The sequence below is a fragment of the Rhinolophus hipposideros genome (assembly GCF_964194185.1).
Source record: "Rhinolophus hipposideros genome assembly, chromosome: 4".
Lineage (NCBI taxonomy): Eukaryota > Metazoa > Chordata > Mammalia > Chiroptera > Rhinolophidae > Rhinolophus > Rhinolophus hipposideros.
In genome coordinates this window covers 6,509,683-6,528,319 of record NC_138050.1, presented here as the reverse complement: position 1 = coordinate 6,528,319, position 18,637 = coordinate 6,509,683, and the positions used below count along the sequence as shown (strand labels likewise).

General features: G+C 34.5%; 1 protein-coding gene across 8 annotated transcripts in view; it reads left to right on the top strand.

The window, feature by feature from the left end:
• PAN3 (poly(A) specific ribonuclease subunit PAN3) overlaps positions 1-18,637 on the top strand; it is a 134,898-nt gene that overhangs the window by 82,324 nt on the left and 33,937 nt on the right. For 4 of the 8 annotated variants that reach the window (XM_081046013.1, XM_081046012.1, XM_081046009.1 and 1 more), the window contains 2 exons: positions 15,304-15,551; positions 17,810-17,914. In XM_081046013.1, coding sequence (XP_080902139.1) covers positions 15,304-15,551; positions 17,810-17,914 — 353 coding nt within the window. Of the gene's footprint in view, positions 1-716; positions 829-15,303; positions 15,552-16,600; positions 16,658-17,809; positions 17,915-18,637 lie in introns of those variants that run through there. The other 4 variants (XM_081046011.1, XM_081046010.1, XM_081046008.1 and 1 more) reach the window with 2 other exon arrangements.

Genomic DNA, 18,637 nt, shown 5'->3' with positions numbered 1-18,637 from the left:
TGACATTTCAGTGTTCTGAAATTAGCTTGAGCTCTTTGTTGCCTTTCTTACAGAGTTTTTTCCCCTCCTCCCATATCCATAATAACACATTATTGTAGGCAAAACCTCTAACTCATGAAATGGAAAGGCCTCTTGTTTTTGTTTTGGTACAATCTTGAAGCTCAAAGGCTGTGCATGTTGATTTTTTTTTTTTTAAGACTGTTAGTCTTTTTATCTTTTGATTCAGAATATTTTCTCTGACTAGTGAATAAGGACCTTGCATTTAAGGAATTATGTGACGCTTTGCTAGTTTTTTATGTGTGTCCTTAAGCAGAGCTACCCTAGATACGTGGAACACACACACACACACACCAGCTTTTCAAATATTAAAACAAAACAACGGCTTTGGCCCTTGGAATACTTTGTATTTATATTTCCTGCAAATTTCTTGAGTGAGAAACCCTATAGTTTGTGTGATAGCTTTTCTTTTTTCTGTCTTTGTTTCTTTTTTCTTTTTTTTCCAGCTATTTAACATTACTTGCTTTAATTGAGAGGACTCTTTAATCAAGACCTGCCGGTGGCATATAGATGCCCTCAGTTTATTGGCTACTTCTGTAGTTGAAAGGAAGTTGAACTATTTTTGGACCCAATAAGTTGTCCTTTCCACTTGGGTGTTGAAAGAGCTTATAAGCAGTAGCTGTTCTGATTTTTGTTGGTTGTTTTCTCTAGGGAACAAGCTCTACCCTCTGAGTCAGCACTGGACTTGAAGATAAATCCTACAATTCATGAAACTGACTGATTCGACTAAAGGATGGATAGTTTGGGCAGCGTTGGACAGCTCTATGAGGGGTCTGTTTGTTTAACTGAAGGGATTGTTGAGTTCAGCAACTTTTAATTCCCCTAATCATAGGGGTTGCTGTTGTAAAAACAGGGTTTGTGGAGGAATCAGTTCTGGCAATTAACATCAGTTTTCTTACTGACTCTGTTTTCGTTTTCTCACCACATTTCATGGAGCCATTCTTTAAAGTGTAGAAATGTTACTGCTGTTTGTGGCCAGCAAGAAGTAGTGTGCCCTGAGGTCCTCCTAGGAATTCTGCAGTCTCCTTAGGGATCCAAGTTGCTCCTTTTTCACATGGGGTTATAAACATTTCTCAAGTAAACCCTTTGACATTTGGGTTGTTTAACTTTGCAAAGGGAGTTTTCATTTGTGGCTTGAAACTTTTTGGACTAAGTTGAACTTAGTTTGATTAGTGTATATTTTACTAGGTCAGTGAATAATTTATATTTCAGCTTATGGCTAATATTGTAATAAGCTTTTGATAATTAGCAGTTTTTACTTCCAAAGTTACAGTATTTTTTATTAATCAATCTTAGAGGAAATGTGAATAATGTTTAATTAAATGGATTGTTTAATCTGAAACAATGGATTTAACCTACAGGAAGAAAACTTTTCTTATACTGATAGTCCAGGTCATAATAAATTATGCAGGAATACTGTGGATTGTCTTTTTGGAACCTTTTAAAAATGGTGTGACATGACATAAGGAATACTTTGGCCAAAGGTACATCTGTGTGGTAGCACATATACTTTTGCAGGTTAAGAGTTAAAAGTTTATAACGTCTGAAAGGTAGTATGATTTAAAATACATAGGAATAATGGGAATTTTACCTACTTAATATTTAACTTGATAAATATCTTTTATTGTTTAGGCTAGAAGTGCAAATGATCATCTGTCACATCTGAGTTTGGAAAATTGGGCTTTAGACCAGTGAGCTTTTATGTAGTTCAACTTCAGGTTCATTCTTTATGTGATTATTGTCACCTTAAGCATGGTACTTTGGATTAAGAACATTTTTAGTCAGTTTTGATAATTAATGTGCAAAGCTGAATTTGATTGAATGACCAAATTATTATGGGCAAAGAAGTAAAAGCTAGTATTTATTAGCTTCTACTTCCTAATTTTGTTGTGTGGATGATGGTTGGTTTTATTTTGTATAGTCTGAGGATTAGATCCACATTTTAAAATACACATATGCCTACATGGTGGTTGTCTCAGTTATATCTTTATTTGTTTCTACTTTTTAAGGTTTTTTTTTTTAACCTCAATTTGTGGCTTAAAAGGGATGGTGAAATGTTCCCAAATTAAAATTTAGTAAAACACTAACTTTTTTTTTTACTTGATGGCAGCATCTGGAAGGATTATTGCCATTAGTCCTCTTGTTGGTCAAAAAAGAGACCAAATCATAATCAAGGTTTGTCATATTGTTGGATTCTATCATGCTATTATGAAATACATCTCATCAGTTTAATAATAATAGCTTTTTGGAGGGAGAAACAAATATCTTTAGATGTATAAATTTAAAAAAATCTTTAATAAAGAAAATAGTCCAAACATTCGTATCGCTAGGATTCTTCAGAAACACTACATTCTAATCCGGTCTTTAAAGCTAAGGGTCTTCTGATGACACTCGTCTGTCGCAGTTATACATAGATGTACAGAACTGGTTTCTTTTCACAGTACCTACACTTTTAGAACTGACAGTACAATTTTGAGGCTTATTGTAGAATTCCAGAAACTGTAACAGATAAATGTTTTGAATACCATTCTGCATTCTTTTTAACATTTTGTATTTTCTGAAATTTGACAATTCTGCTTTTAATCACATTTTATTTTTTTTACTATAAATTTTCCTTCTAGGTACATTATTTTCATCTGACCATTAAGGATTTAAATTTAGGTTAAATTCAGTAGCATGAGAGTGCTATGAGGGACCTAGATTCTAGTTTACTGTCTGTCATCACTGGGTTTATGTGACTGAACAAATCAGTGAGGCTGTGCTGGGCCCAGTTGTCTAGTTTGTAAAAATGAGAGGTGTAACCTACTTCTGGCTTAAAAATAAGAAGTGTAATCTACTTCTGGCTTTAAACTATTAGCAAGTTCATGAAATAGATTCTTATTTACCTTTAAATTTAAGTAGATAATTAAGTTGATTCTTAAGTATGTTTAAAAAGATAATTATGAGTTTAAGGGTGGTTCAAAAGGGTGATTATCATGAAGCAAAAACATTTACTAAGGATTTCTAAATTTAGGAGTTTAAAATTTATATACAGTATGTCCTCACTTAACATCTTTGATATGTTCTGAGACTTGAAACGAGACTACATGTAACGAAACCAGTTTTACCACAGGCTAATTGGTATAAACAAGAGTTAAGTTCTTATGGCATCTTATGAAGTGGCATTGAAATGACATTATTCAAGGACTTGCTGTATTCTTTTATTATAAGGCAATAACATTGATGATACCTTTAATATTTCTGCAAACTTATGCTCAAGGTTATTCAAAGTATAAATGTAAAAAATTGACTTTGTTTTAGGGAGAGTTATTAAGTATCTTTTCTATATTTCCTCACTGAATCAAATAACTGTATCGTGGGGAAAAAATTTAGTACACGTCATAGAACATCACTTATAGCTGTTTTCCCCTAAAACCATTTTTACCACCTTAATAGACTTCAGTTGATTGACAGTGTGTTCTTTTACCTTCAAGTTCCCATTCAGTTTTTAAAACTTATTTTATTAAAAAGTTGAATCTTTTTGTTACCTTTTAAAAAGAAGCACATATGTATATACTTTGTATATATATACATTCATCTTAACTATAAAAATCTTTCAGGATTCAGGACTATTTCTTTAGAATTCTTTCCAGAACTAGAATGATTTTCAAGCTGTTGATATTGAAAGCAGCTATTTTTATGATTATACACCAAATCATAGTCTAGATGATCCTCTTTAGGATTGATATAAAAATTTGTAATTTACTAAAAATAAAGGTTAGTTTCATACACTTCTAATATTTAAGTACATAACTTTTTGAATGCCTTCTATAATCTTGTATGCTAGAAGCTAAACTATGACTTAACTAATGATATTTTCTGTTTAGTATTAGTAACTGAAATCTTATTTTAAGCCATAACATATATATTTAGTTAGTATGTATATTTATATAATTGAAATACTAGAGATAGCAGCTGATGAAACACATAGGTTCACCTCCTTTTTACATGAACTATAGTTCCTTTTTCTTTGTTATATTTTCTAGCCATGGAGTGTATATCACTAATATATGTAATTTTTCTAAATATGTATGGACAAAACGTAGTGGAGTCAATATAAATCCATTGCCCAAACTTAAAGCTTAACTTTTTTCTCCTCCACCTTCTCTGAGGCATATGTTTAGATAGAAAAAAAAGAAAACACTTGCCCTTGTATTTCTCTCTAACAATATTCACTATACTATAGAGTGGAATTATGAAAAAGTACTGACTGTACTGGAGACAATTCAAGGTATCTGTGCAGAAATTAATTAACAAAGCAGGCTGAAGACTGCTATCCTTCAAAAAGCCTGCTGGCACAGTTGGTCCTCTGCTGATACCTGAAATTGGAGTGGGGAGTGTTTCCATTGCTCCCTAACTGACTGGGTAGACTGTGCAGACGCTATGCCCTGTGCTGCACACCACTTTCCTCCTGGCACTTTGGAATTCTGGGATTGTTAGGCAGAGGGTGCCTATGTGACCAGTCCCACATAAAACCTTGGGCATTGAGTCTCTAATGAGTTGCTCTGAGCAGATCCGTCACACACATGTTGCTGGAAGAAGAGTGAGCCGTATGACCCCTTAGGAGAGGAAGAGAGTGTAAGGAAGCTGAGACACGAATTCCCCTAGACGCCTCTTGTGCCTTTTTTCCTTGAGATGGATGTGTACGCTTAGTACTCCGTTGCTGTGATAAATCCGAGTCATGAGTGCCCCCATATGCCGAGTCCTTTGGGTTCCAGGGCCTTTCTGAACATGGGGGTGGTCTTGGGGCCTCCCAACCAAGGATCTCTGTTAGTCAATTTATGGAGAAATTCTACGGGTTATATTTTAAAGAAGTTTTATGTATACAGTTATTATCAACATCATACAGTGAGTTCAGGGCATGCCTGACGTTATTCTGTGACTTCTAACATTCTATTTTAGAAAGTTCTATGCAATCCAAATCTGTCCTGCGTACAGTATAGTTCTCTAGAGTATCTTGGAGATTTGTTTGACAGGTTGCATCAAATTACAAATAACTCCCCGATATCCAAACTTTTAATTGTTAAAATGATGACAATTAAATACTTTCCTTAACTTACTCCTGCTAAGAACAGCTCCTGGTAGAACTGGACTAAGAAATAAAGCTTGTCTCTGAAGCACTGAAAGCACATGTGGGGAGAGAAAAGTGCTTGGAACTGAATTTTGGAGTGGACCTTTTATACCCGCCCTAATTCTGGATATGTTTAAGACACTGTTCGAGTTTAGGAGTGCCGAAGAAACTTAGTGTCTGATTTTTAGTGTCTGATTTGGGGCTATCAGTGTGCATTGTTTTATTTTGGGGAGAGGGTGTGATTGATTAAAAAGTGAATAAAAGTAAGAAATGTATTTTTAGGAGTTAATTTGTTTTTTGTATTGGTGACGTGATCATATACATTTCTTCATATGATGTTCTCTTGGGTGAGGCCCCAAGTATTGGCCCTCTTGTTAAGAAGGCTGTACTGCTTCTATTTGTCTTCAGTTCTTCTGTTCAAGATGACATATATTTTGGTACTTTCTAATCTAAACCATTCTCTTTAATGTAGTCACACATGACAATTTATTATTGGTGATTTAGTTTGGGTATTGGAATTTTGTTAAAATCCTTTGAGTAACCTAGATTTACCCAGGTTACATTGACCTGGAAAGAGTAATACTAGAATAATCAGACTGCTCTGTCAGAAGAATGTATTTCACCCCAAACTCTTCAATTCCTCTCTGACAGTGACTTATGGGTGATCTATTATGTCATTTGATAACATGAGCATTTACTTTTCTTCTCCCAACTTCTTGCTATACTTAGGTAAATCTGGTGGTAGTACTTTTACATTTCTTGACCATAGCTATTGCTGTATTTAAAATCTTGATTGTTGGTATGAAAAAGAGGAAACTTGCACCTCTATAGCTCGCTCTTTTCAACAAATTTATTGTATGCCAACACTGTGCCATTACCTGTATAGTTGGGAATAGAGAGGATTCAGGCACAGTCCTCTGTATAAAGAGACAGTTCGCATTGGGTGATGCCTGCAGCAAAAGATGAAGTACAAAATGATGGGGATAATTTTTAAATAAGGATATCAAAATTTGTATAAAGAGAGTTTTCAGGAGGGTAAATTGGAATTTACTATGAGGATGGGGTTTGAGAATTTAGTGTTGGCAAGGAGGGTTGTAGATGAATGTACTGGAGGAGGAAACAACTTTGGAGACTTGTGGGCACGTGACGCAGCATGGTGTCGTCAGGAAGTTGTATGGAATGTTCAGTTGAATTGAAGAGATTCAATGTCATTACAGTATTGTCCTCCTGTCCACGACCGTGGGCACTCTCCATTTCTTTTTTCCCGTCTTCTTAAATGTCTTTTCACAAAGTTTTATAATTTTCTATGTTCAGATCTTACATATATTTTGCTAGATATTCGGGGACACTTTAGTATTTGTTGGTATTATAATTGGTGTTTTTTAAAAAATAAAAATTTATTAATTATTTCTCGTGCATAGATATGTGGTTGACTTTTGTATGTTGGTTACTTTGATAAATTCTATTCTAATATTTTGTAGATTCTTATTGAACAGGTATTACCTGCAAATAATAGTTTTTATCTCTCCCTTTGTAATCTGTTTTCTGTTGTTCTGTTGCATTGGCTAAGGCCTTTAGTGTGGTACTGTATAGAAGTAGTCATAGCTGACATTTTTGTCTCATTCTGGAATGTTTGTAATATTTTCATATTTAGGGGTATCATCACTTTGGCATCTCAGATGCGTTCGTATGTGAGAAGATAACTTTTTGTTAACCTCTCTGAGAGAAGAAAATACTACTTCTGTCTTTCCCTGGAAGGGATTTAAAAGTAACCGCAACGTTTGTTTATAAGGCGTTTATTCAGTGACTCCCGTGGGCCACAAAGATGAGCGAGACAAAAATATCCACTTTTATGGAGTTAATGGCTTTTATTTTTCATTTTCCAACTTTTTTTGTTTGAATTGTTTGTCATTATCATGTCAATAAAAAAGGTTTTAGTTGATGGGTATTGTATTGCCAGATGTTCTTCCCAAAGAGGCTGCAACAGTTGATGCTAAAAGTGTATGATAGTATTTATATGCCACCCACCCTTTTAATAATCACCTAAATGAACCTTTTAGCCTATGCCAATGCAAGAAGAGGCCAACATTATACTGGTTTTAATTTGCATCTCTTTAATTATCAGTGAATACGAACAACTTTTTATGTATACATGAGGCATGTAATTTTCTTTTCTACGAACTGGCTAGTTGTGTAATTTGCTCCTTTTCTGTTGCTTAATTTCAGTTTTATTAATGATGTTCAGATCTATAAGCAGATTAGCCTTTTATTAAATGTAGCCCTTTATTAAATGTTGTGTAGAAATATTTATTTTTGAAGAAGTTAAATTAATTAACATTTTCTCTTTTGACCTTTACATTTTGTTTCATTATAACATTATAGTTTTAAAAAATACTCAAGATACTTTTCATTTTAACCTTAAATATTCACCCTGAATATTTATCAGAAATTTATGTGGGTACAGTGAAGGAAAGGGTGAGTTGTTTTTATTTATTTGATATAAATAACCATCTGTTGGCTTATATTTTTATTCATCCCATCATTTAGTGATAGCTATTGCTATAGTTTTTATCACTTTTTAATATCTAGTGGTCTTATACCATGCTTTTTTTCTTCTTCCTTTTTTTAATTCTTTTTTTTTCTTTGTTTTTCCTTTGTACTTGCTTTCCTTTAATAATTTACCTGGCTTTTTCTTAATTTTTGTTTTTGTACATGGGCATAATTAGTTTGGCTAATTTTTTAGAAATTGGGTTGTTATTTTTGTTGAACCAGCATTATGTTTTTAGATTAGTTGAAGGTGGAGTTGATAACTTTGTAACAAACAACTGTGGTATTTATTTCCTTTTGTTCAATTATCTTCTGTTTCTGTCAGTAGTGGTTTAACCTTTTCTTCATATAAGTCCTGCGCATTTCTAATTAAGTTGATACTAGATGTTATATCTTTTTATTGCTAATAATGTTAGCGGACTATTGTTTTGCGATTCATTCATTGCCCACTCCCCTTTGGTTGGGTTAATGGCATTTTCTTGGTCCTCCTCCCACTCCCCCCACAGTGATTTAGATGCGAACTGTTTTTTGTGGAGATATAATTCACAAAGTATAAAATTCACTACTTTAAAGTGAAAAATTCAGTGGTTTTTAGTATGTTCACAAGATTGTGCAACCGTCATCACTGTCTGATTCCACAACATATTTATTACCCCGATACGAAACTTCATCTATAAGAAGTTACTCCCCATTTTCCCTTCATCCTTTTCTTTGGAAACCACTAATCTACTTTATGTCCGTGAATTTGCCTATTCTGGACATTTCCTATAAGTAGAATCATACAATATGTGCCTTTTTGTGTCTGGCCTCTTGCATTTAACATAATTTCAGGGTTCATCCCTGTTGTAGCATGTATCAGTATTTTTCTTTTTATGGGTGAATAATATTCCTTCGTATGGATAGATCATATTTTGTTTACCCGTTAATCAGTTGATAGACATTTGGATTGTTGCACTGTTTGACAATTATGCTACTGCTATGGACATTCATGTACACGTTATATCTTCATTTCTCTTGGATACCATACTTAGGAGTGGAATTTCTGGGTCATATGTTAGCTCTATGTTTGCAAACTTGAGGAACGCCGAACTGCACCATTTTACATTCCCACCAGCAGTGTATGAGGGCTCTATTGTCTCCATTTCCTCACTAACACTTGTTATTGTCCTTGTTTTTGATTATAGCTATCCTAGTGAGTATGAAGTGGTATCATTGGTTTTGATTTGCATGTCCCTAATGACTAATAATGTTGAACTTCTTTTCATATGTTTACTGGCCATTTGTGTATCTTCTTTGAAAAAAATGTCTATTCAAATCCTTTGCCCATTTTAAAGTTTGGTTGTTTCTTTTTACTGTTGAGTTATAAGAGTTCTTTATGTATTCTGCATACTAGAACTTCATCAAATATGTGATTTGTAAATACTTTCTCTCATTCTGTGGGTTGCCTTTTTACTTTCTTGATAGTTTCCCGTGAAGTACAAAGTTTTAAATTTTGATGAAGTCCATTTTTTTTTTTCCATTTGGTTATGTCTGCTTTAGGTGTCGTATCTTCAGAAACTATTGTTTAGCTAAAGGTCATGAAGGTTTATACTTGTTTTCTTCTTAGAGTTCCATAGTTTAGCTCCTACATTGAGGTTTTTCATACATTTTGAGTTAATTTTTATATACGATGTGAGGTAGAGGTTGGATCTTATATATTATGTTTCTATTTTATGTAGTGGTCACCTCTAGAATTTTACCATTCATGTTTTACTAAGTATAAAATTGTTGAAGAGGAAGAAAGATATTAATACAAGGATTTTTAATGATTTTGTTCCATCCTGCCCTTTTTCAATCTTGTAGTTATCTAGAATTTTAACACTTTAATGTATCTCAGACTAATTGTTTTTCTTTAGCTACTAGCGCTTTTTCAGATTTACCCACAAATTCTTATATTCTGCATGTTTTGGGGGAAGAAGTTTTTTCTCTACAGAAGTTGATTATTTAATTGTTTTTTCACCAAGGAGCTGTGAGTGACAAACTCTAAAAATGGCTTCTTTTTGCCTTCATTTGCAAATTGTATATAAACTTGAAGATGATAGTTATTTTTCCTCCTTACTTTGAATAGATTATTTCATTGTCTAGTGTTGCTGAAGCAGTCTCCTGTTAATGTAATTTTTTATTTTTGTTTATTTTTATTTTTTTAGATAATCGCTTTTCTGGTAGCTTTTTGGATTTTTCTCTTTATCTTTGGCATGCTGCTATTTCACCTGGTTGATTGAATGGGTTTTAGTTTTACTTAATTCTGTTAGGAACTCTTGCTCAGGACTTCTTGAATGACAATTTATGTGGGAAATTAGTTGTTGAAAATCACGTCTTTTCTTTGAATATTTCTTCTCCAGTATTCCTTCTTTTTAATCCTGGAAATTTGCCTTCTCATTCTACCTTTCATATGTCTCTTATTTATTTCATATTTTCTAAGTTTTATTTCTAGGTAATTTCCTCAGATCCTTCTCTGGTTTACTTTTTCTCTCTTTGATTGTGTCTACTTTGCTATTTAACTCATTCATTGAGTTTTGCCCCTTTAATTTTAATGATTGTATTTTTCTTAAATATAATAGGGCTGTTTAAGAAGAACATAACTTTTCTTTTTTATGATGTTTGCCACTTTTTTCCTGTTCTTAGTCATTTTAATTGTTCTTTTATCTCATTTACAGGGTTCTATTATTTGGGATTTATTGTTCTTGGGGTGCTAATGCTCAAGTGGGCTGATTATCATTTTGGGAGTTCTTTTAAGTAGGATTATTTTCTGGGGAGAGATCCTGTGTGTTCTGGGTTGTAGAAGTGTTCATCAAAATAGTTGGTGTTTGTTTCTTCTAGATGTTCAGGGTCAGAACAATTCAAGTTTTTATGTTAATTTCCCACTGTGATTTCTATAACATGGAATCTCTGGGAATTTTCTCTCCTCTCTCTATGCATGGTACAGGCATGGGCTTGGATTCTCTCTTTTTTTTTTTAAAGATTTTATTGGGGAAGGGGACCCAGGACTTCATTGGGGAACAGTGTGTACTTCCAGGACTTTTGTTTTTTTTTTCCAAGTCAAGCTGTTGTCCTTCCAATCTAAGTTGTGGAGGGTGCCATTCAGCTTCAAGTTGTTGTCCTTTCAGTCCTAGTTGTGGAGGCTGCAGCTCAGCTCCAGGTCCAGTTGCCGTTGCTAGTTGCAGGGGCCGCTGCCCACCATCCCTTGCGGGAGTCGAACAAGCAACCTTGTGGTTGAGAGGACACGCTCCAACCAACTGAGCCATCTGGGAGCTGAGCGGCAGCTCAGCTCAAGGTGCCATGTTCAATCTTAGTTGCAGGGGGCGCTGCCCACCGTCTCTTGTGGGACTCGAGGAATCAAACTGGCAGCCTTGTGGTTGAGAGCCCACTGGCCCATGTGGGAATCGAACCGGCAGCCTTTGGAGTTAGGAGCACGGAGCTCTAACCATCTGAGCCACCGGCCCGGCCCGTGGGCTTCCATTCTCTTGATGCCATCCCATCTTTCTTCCCTTTCTCCACCTCTCTTCCACACACAACCTTGCCTTTTGCCTCTGTGGGCTGATAGTATCTCCCCCTGTATTCACTGGTGGTGCAGTTTTTCCAGGCTCCTGGCCTGGAATTTGAGTTCCGTTCACATTTTGTGGCCTTGAAGGCCATGTTTCGTATGTCCACATAGGCATTAAAACCTCTACTTGTAGAGACTATATGTGACCTAGGTTGTGATTTTTTCAAACTTCCTGCAACATAACCTCATAATTCCAAATTCTGCCCTATTTTCTTGCTCTTGGAATTTTTGTTGTTATTGTTCTTTTCATCTCAACTCTTAAAATTTGGGTATTGTGTTTTATCTTGTAGTTCTATGTATCCATAACATTGGTGGGGGTTGACGGAGGGTATCCCTGTTAGCTTGGTCTTTCATTTCCCAAAAACTGTATTGCCCTAATTGGTTGGTTCTGTTTAGGAGGGCTGTTCATTTGGTATATATTAATATTGTAACCGTTTAGTATAATGAATTCTGTCATTATTTACAAGCCTTTTTTTGTTTGTTTTCTTGGGTTTTTCAGGTATAAAAAGAATCATGTCATCCAGAAACACTGACACTTTTGCCTCCATAAATTAGCCTTGAAATTTTTTATGTCTCATTTCTTTATTTTGTTATTTGCTCTGGTTAATTCCTCCAGTGACCATTTCCATATTATTCCTCACTTTTATTTGAATTAGATACTTTTAAGAAGAATTTTTTCAAGTGTTCTGAAACAATTTATCATACATGACTTGAATATTTGTTTGCATATTCACTTAATAAGAAATTGTTATAGTGTAGTTATATATGATGTCACTAAAATGTCATTCTAAGAGTAAATTACAAAAAGTAATACAAAAGATAAATACAAAAATGAAATAATTCTAATTCACCTTTTTTTAAATACAAATTTTTCATTCTTTATATTGTCTCTTTTGGTATCCTCATACTGTATTTGCTCAAGTGTTTTAGTGATTGAGTACCAGTTAATAGCACAGTATTATAATAACCACAAGTAGCACCCCTCTCCACCCCACCCCGTATATAGAAAGATAAAACTTAGAAAGGAATATTTATGTATGAGAGAGATGAAATTAAATCTGTTCATTTTAACCTACCTTTATTTTTAGCTACTCATTTCTGTAGTTGGTTCTACTTCATGGTATTTATAATTTCGTGTTGTATTTAGGCAGTGATATTAAATGTGTTGTGGTTGTTGTCTTCACAATACTAAGTACAGAATACCTGTCTCCAAGAAAATATGTGCGTATTTTATTCAGTTCTTTAACATGTTTATAAAATATTCTGGTGCACAAGGCTGTGCCTTTTGCGACTAGATTTGATATTTCTGTAATTTAGGGGTTAATTTTATTTTTAGCTTCCTATACAATTTAAATTTCCTGTTGGAGTTTCCTTATGGGTGGTGATATTATTTTACATGTTTTATTTTGAATGTATTTAAATAACTCCAGCCAGCGTCAGCTCAAATACATGAACTCACATTTCAGTGCTGCAATTTTGTATTACAATAGCCACAAAATTAAAAATTCTTCAGAGAAGTCTTACTTACAACTTATAAATTTTACTATACATCAATTTCCTTCTTAACTGACCTCAGATTGTTTTGGGGGAATCTCTTTCCATGTATTCAGTCTTAAAGAGAGATTCTCCCTTTTTACCTCTTACTTACCTCTTACCTCTTTTTTTACCTCTTACTTACTCACCTGCTTTGCTGTCAGAAGCTGTCCCTTCACCGCATGCTACATTGGGAGTCCCCTCTCCCATAGCTCATGTAATCACGCTGGCTGACGCTACTTGCTCAGTGTGATGGGTCTCCTTTCTAGTCTCTAGTATAAGATTTAGGGATGAGGCAGCTGTAGAAATACTGACTGAGAGCACAGGCTTTGGAATCAAATACTAGATCTGAGTTTGAATCTCCATTCTTTTGTTTAGTAACCTATGTTTGTCTTTATAGTAAGTTTAAAAATTTTTTAAGTTAGTTTCCTCCTCTGTGCTGAATAGGATGTACCTACCTCACAGGGTTGTTGTGAGGATTTAATAGACTTACATCCGCGAGACACTTTTATTGGTGCCTAACACATGGAAAGTGCTTAAGAACTGGATTGCTGTTATTTCGTTTAAAGGTAGTAAATCTACCTCTTCGGTAACTTGGCCACTTTTATTTTAGAAACTTTTAGAGACTAGCGTTAGGAAAACTGTCTAAATGCATTTCATATTAGATAAGTGGGGAGTATTGATCCTTTGAAAATAGTTTAGTAATCCTCCCAATTTTTGCTGCATGGATTAACCTGCAGTTAAATGTATAATAGAGTTAGAAAAACAGAACTCTGGAACAGTTTTTTAAAAACATTAGGCTTGTATCTTAATATAGTAGCTTGGCTTCCTTATAGTGTTTTTGTTTTTGTTTTGTTTTAGAGGGGTTTTATATTTTTAAAGCTGCTCTGAGGTACATTTAGTACCTTCTTGAGAATTCCTGGCCTATTTTAATGTCGGTGCAGTACATGTTGTGTTATAGCAGTGGGAGTATTACCTTGGGGGTTTGGAGATGTGGGTATTTGAGGCCTGGCTTTGCGCACATGTCCTTGGTCAAATACAACCTCCTACGGCTCAGGGATGTGGTGCTTTTACCCTACGTCGCCTACCGACTCAGTAATTTGCTCAGAAAAATCAGACAAAGTAATTCTGTGAAGGCTTTTCAGAAAGCGCAGAGGGCTCTCCAAAGTAAAGATAAATTGTTATCTCAGTTCTCACCTTACTTTTGTTCACTTAACATCTTTTCAGAAAACAGTGTTGGTGCTTTACGAATTCTTAGAAATTGAGATTCGTATCCCTGTTAATCCAATTTCTGTGACCAGAGACATTTTGGCAACTTTTGTTTGGAATTGTGAGATGGTGTATGACTTCAAAGGTGGAGGATTTTAGTCATTTCCCAAGGAGCCAGAAAACAGTTGCTGGATAAGCCAGTTGTTTTCAGGAAGTGTAACTGTAGCTCTAGAAACGCTTTTCACTCTCTGCTCAGAACTGATCACTTCCATTAAGCCTTTAATTAACTACTTGGTTTTAATTAATTTGCACCATTTGCATTTATGCATGCAGTTTGCAGTATATTAATTTGTATTTGAGTGTTTTTGTAAGTCATTTTGTCTTTTACATGTGATGACCTGGTCTTGTTTTCTCAGCTAGCTTGGAATCTCCTGAAGGGTAAAGACAATTGTCCTTCCCTTTCCTCACTACAGGTCGTTCATTATACAGTATGCTCTCTCTAATGTTTCTACTGTGTGTGTTAGGGAAAACTTTCCCTGGAACACACTGGTTTCAGTTGGCCTAATTTTACAAAGTATGCATCTGCAGAAAATTTCAGTTGTTTTAATTATGCCTATTTGGACTTAAAGACAAAAGGCATCAAAACAGTATACTGCTTGATTTTTAAAATGTGTTTAAGCTGCCATGCATTTCAACTAAGGCTAGACTTAGTTTTTTTGCTTTTTCAACCATTTTGTTAATTGTATTTGACAAAAAAAAAAAAAAATCTAGTAAATCTCATTAAATAGTTTGAATTTTAATACTATAATATTTTAAGGAATGTGGTATTTGTATTGTTAATAGCTATAGTTTTAAATGATGCTTAACAAAAAGGAATTTATAAAAAAGCCTTTCTTTTATAAGAGGTATAATTTCATAAAGTGTCCCAGTTTATTTCTCATTTTTAATTAAATTATTGTTGATTCACCCCTTACATACTGTTGAAGTTTCTCATGTAAACCTTGATATGGAGGAGACTATTCTTGCATTAAATTTCCTAATTTATCTGGAAATGACTATTTGAAAACAAACTTCTTTACATTTGTTTTAATCAGAGCTTTCTCTGATCAAAACCGGATAAACTTATATCTGTTGTCTTTGTCCTTAAAGAATTTGATAAAGATGATGTTTCTTCCAAATGAATGTTTGCATTTTATTTTACAGATTCTTTTTCCCTCTAAAATCAATTTTTGCTCCCTAAGAAATGTTTTTACATCTTCTTCAGGAATGTCATTGTCTGCTGGGTCTTCCCCTCTTCATTCCCCCAAGATCACTCCACATACGTCTCCTGCTCCCAGAAGAAGAAGTCACACTCCAAATCCAGCAAATTACATGGTGCCTTCTAGTGCCTCTACACCTGTTAATAACCCTGTGTCTCAGACCCAAGCCTCTGGTCAGGTGATCCAAAAGGAAACTGTCGGTGGGACAACGTATTTCTATACAGACACAACTCCAGCCCCTCTGACTGGAATGGTATGTCTGCATTAAAGGGAGTCGTAGTACTCTAATCAGTTTCTTCTTAATGAGATTAATGAGCAAGTTTGCCCCCCCCTTGCATCTTTTTATTGTGATGTGAAAAAGTATTTCATTTTCTAATTTAGATGCTAATTTAAATCTTCAATCTCTTCAAAGTAATCTGTTTTTGCATTAAGAAGAACTCTAGTTTGGGGCATATCTGGTTTTAATCAGAAATTAGCTGTAGTTAGGATTCTATAGCATGTTTCGCTTATGTGGTTACCCAGTATTGGTGCTAGCTGGTGTTGATGTTTGCTGACATTTGTTTATAGGTAGTTTTAGCTCTAGTAAGAAGTTAAAGAAAGGAGATGGTTTCCGAAAGCAAACTGATGATAAACTCTTGCCTCAGGGAAGGCAGTGATTTAATAGTTAGATCTCTGGATAGTGGAGGACACTAGTGATAGGAGGCCTCCAATATGAATCATTCTTTAGGGGGCCTGATTATGAATGAGGAAAGAGCTAGCTGCTAAGGAATCCTCAGGAGAGGAGGGGGAGGGGAAGAGTTGTCATGTTTCATAAATTGTATTTTTTAGCTTCGTTATTTTGTCCGTATTCAAAATTATTTTTTAACTATAGAAAAGTAAGTAGCAGACGGAGAGAGAGCTCGTGACTAAAAAAGCCAAATTCCATTAAAATACGAAAGCTTATCTAAAGACTTTGACATGTTTATATGATAGGCATAGATGAAAGTATATTTGGATTTTGGTAAGCAGATTTTGATTCCACAAGTTAAATGAATGATTTATTTTGATTAATGTTTTACTGAAGGGCAATTTAAATGGAAAGACAGCAGATTAAGAGTCCCAGTTCTGCCATTGTTTTGTGACTCTTGAATCTTGGTACCTCTGGCACTGGTTCCCTAATTGTACATGGGGATAATAATACCTAACCACCTTATGAGAAATAAGTGGGAAAACATTTATAGAAGTACTTGTAAATAATGTGAATGTTTTTTTAAAAATAATAAAATAGCTAATAGTTTTTTGTTTTGTTTTGTTTTTGGTCAGAGATCTTTCAAAAGTTATCACAGAACAGCTTGCCGAACAGAAGGTCAAATAATTGAGGTAGAGTAGAGACTTTCCTTGGTTCTTTCAAGTAAGAATTCTGTCCATGTTTTATCTTTTGGGGGTTTATTATATTTTATAATTATTTACATTTTTATTTTATTTATAGAAAGAAGAAATTTAATCTATAAAGAGGTTCTTTTGTCACAAAACTCTCAGCTGTTTTTGTAGAGATTATATATGATACATTTTTATGTTTTTAACCTTCAAACCACTCTTAAAAATATGCTCATGGTAAATGTGAGGTAGTTAAGCCAAACTGCTATCTGATGTGAGGAAACCAAGGCAAGAAAAAAGGAGGTATTATTCTCCCTGCAGAGAGAAGTTAAAGGAAACAAGTATTGCAAAACCATTTCCTGGTTGAGATCCAGAGCAGAATAATCATCTGAGGGCAACAGAAACTGGCTGAATTAATTTTTAAAAGAGAAAAGAAATGTTTGTTTTAGCTTTTAAAATGAAAGAATAGAGCAAAAGAAATTTTAGAATGTACTTTGAAATTGTGTCATGGACCAATGAGGGGAAGGAAGAGAAAGCAGAGTGGTGGGAATCAGGAAGCTGGAAACAGATTTAGTAACCATTGTGGTTTGCTTAGAAGGTAAATATATTGTCGCACCTTTCTGTCCACTTAAGCTGCTGGCGCAGAGTAAATCGGTCCTCCTTATTTTGGCAGTTCAAAGTGCTTAACAAGTACTTAGGTAACACTTACTTAGGTTGGCCATAAAAAGCCCACAAGAGGGCAATTCTTTGGGCGGCCAGGGTGGTGTTACTTCGTTGTCTGACCGTACCCAAACACCTTTAATACCTGTTTTCTTCCTGTCTTCAAGTGCTTTTAAGAATACTTGCAAACTGGTGTAACGTTTCATCCAAAGAGCTACTTTTGCCTCTCATTGGAGCTTAAATTTCACTGTATCTGAAGAAGTGTTTCCTTTCTCATTGATTATTAAATATAAGATTATTTTTTAAATGAATTCATTCAGAAAGTATACTGGTAACAGCTGTTCTCTGAGATGTTTAATTCACTATCATTTAAAGATTTTTAAATATATCAATTTATCACTGTCATTTAAAGATTCAAACTTTCATGAAATCATGATAAAGCTTATCAATTGAGAAAAATTGGTCCTTACATTCTCTCCCTCCCTATCTTTTTAGGTATTTCCAAACTATCATATTTATCCTCCCACTGCACCTCACGTTGCTTATATGCAACCAAAAGCAAATGCACCTTCCTTCTTCATGGCTGATGAGCTCCGACAGGTACGTGTTCCCAATTCATACTGGGGATGCTTAATGTCATTTGTGCTTTTAACAGAGACCTGACAGAAGGAACAGCCTCTTTTCAAAATCATATTGTTTCATAGTCTTTAATCAAATATGCTGTACTAAAGCAGAGAGAATTTGTAAGTTCTCATTGACATTTATTTAAGGAAAGCTGTTTTTCAAGAGAATTGCAAGTAATGATGTGTTAGGAAATAAAATATAGAATGGCTATTTAAATGGGCCATGTTTCTGCACTTCATATCTGTGTATTGAAAGATTTCTTTGAAGTATATGAATAAATTATTTAAATCGTTTCTAACCTTCAGAAAACTTTTTGCTAATATCTACAGGTTGAGAATAGGGAGTTTGGCTCAGAAATAAACCTTTTAGTAGAGCTCAATATTTTCTGTAAAGTAGGTTTTGTAAAATATTTTTTTTGTTAAACTGTTAGATATTATTTGATACGTAGAATTTCATTTTACGCTTAGCTTCTCAGAAATATTTTTGTTTCACAGAAGTGAGTGCACCAGTACAATGTTCGTAAGGTGACTTATTGAGAAACTTACAGTGGACCTTGTGTTTAAAGTGACTTATTGAGAAACTTACAGTGGACCTTGTGTTTTCAGCCAGAGCGTTAGTTACACGCTCTGGATTATAGCTCAGTTACTTAAGTACCACGTCAGTTAGGGGCAGATATACCTAGGACTGGGATTTAGACAT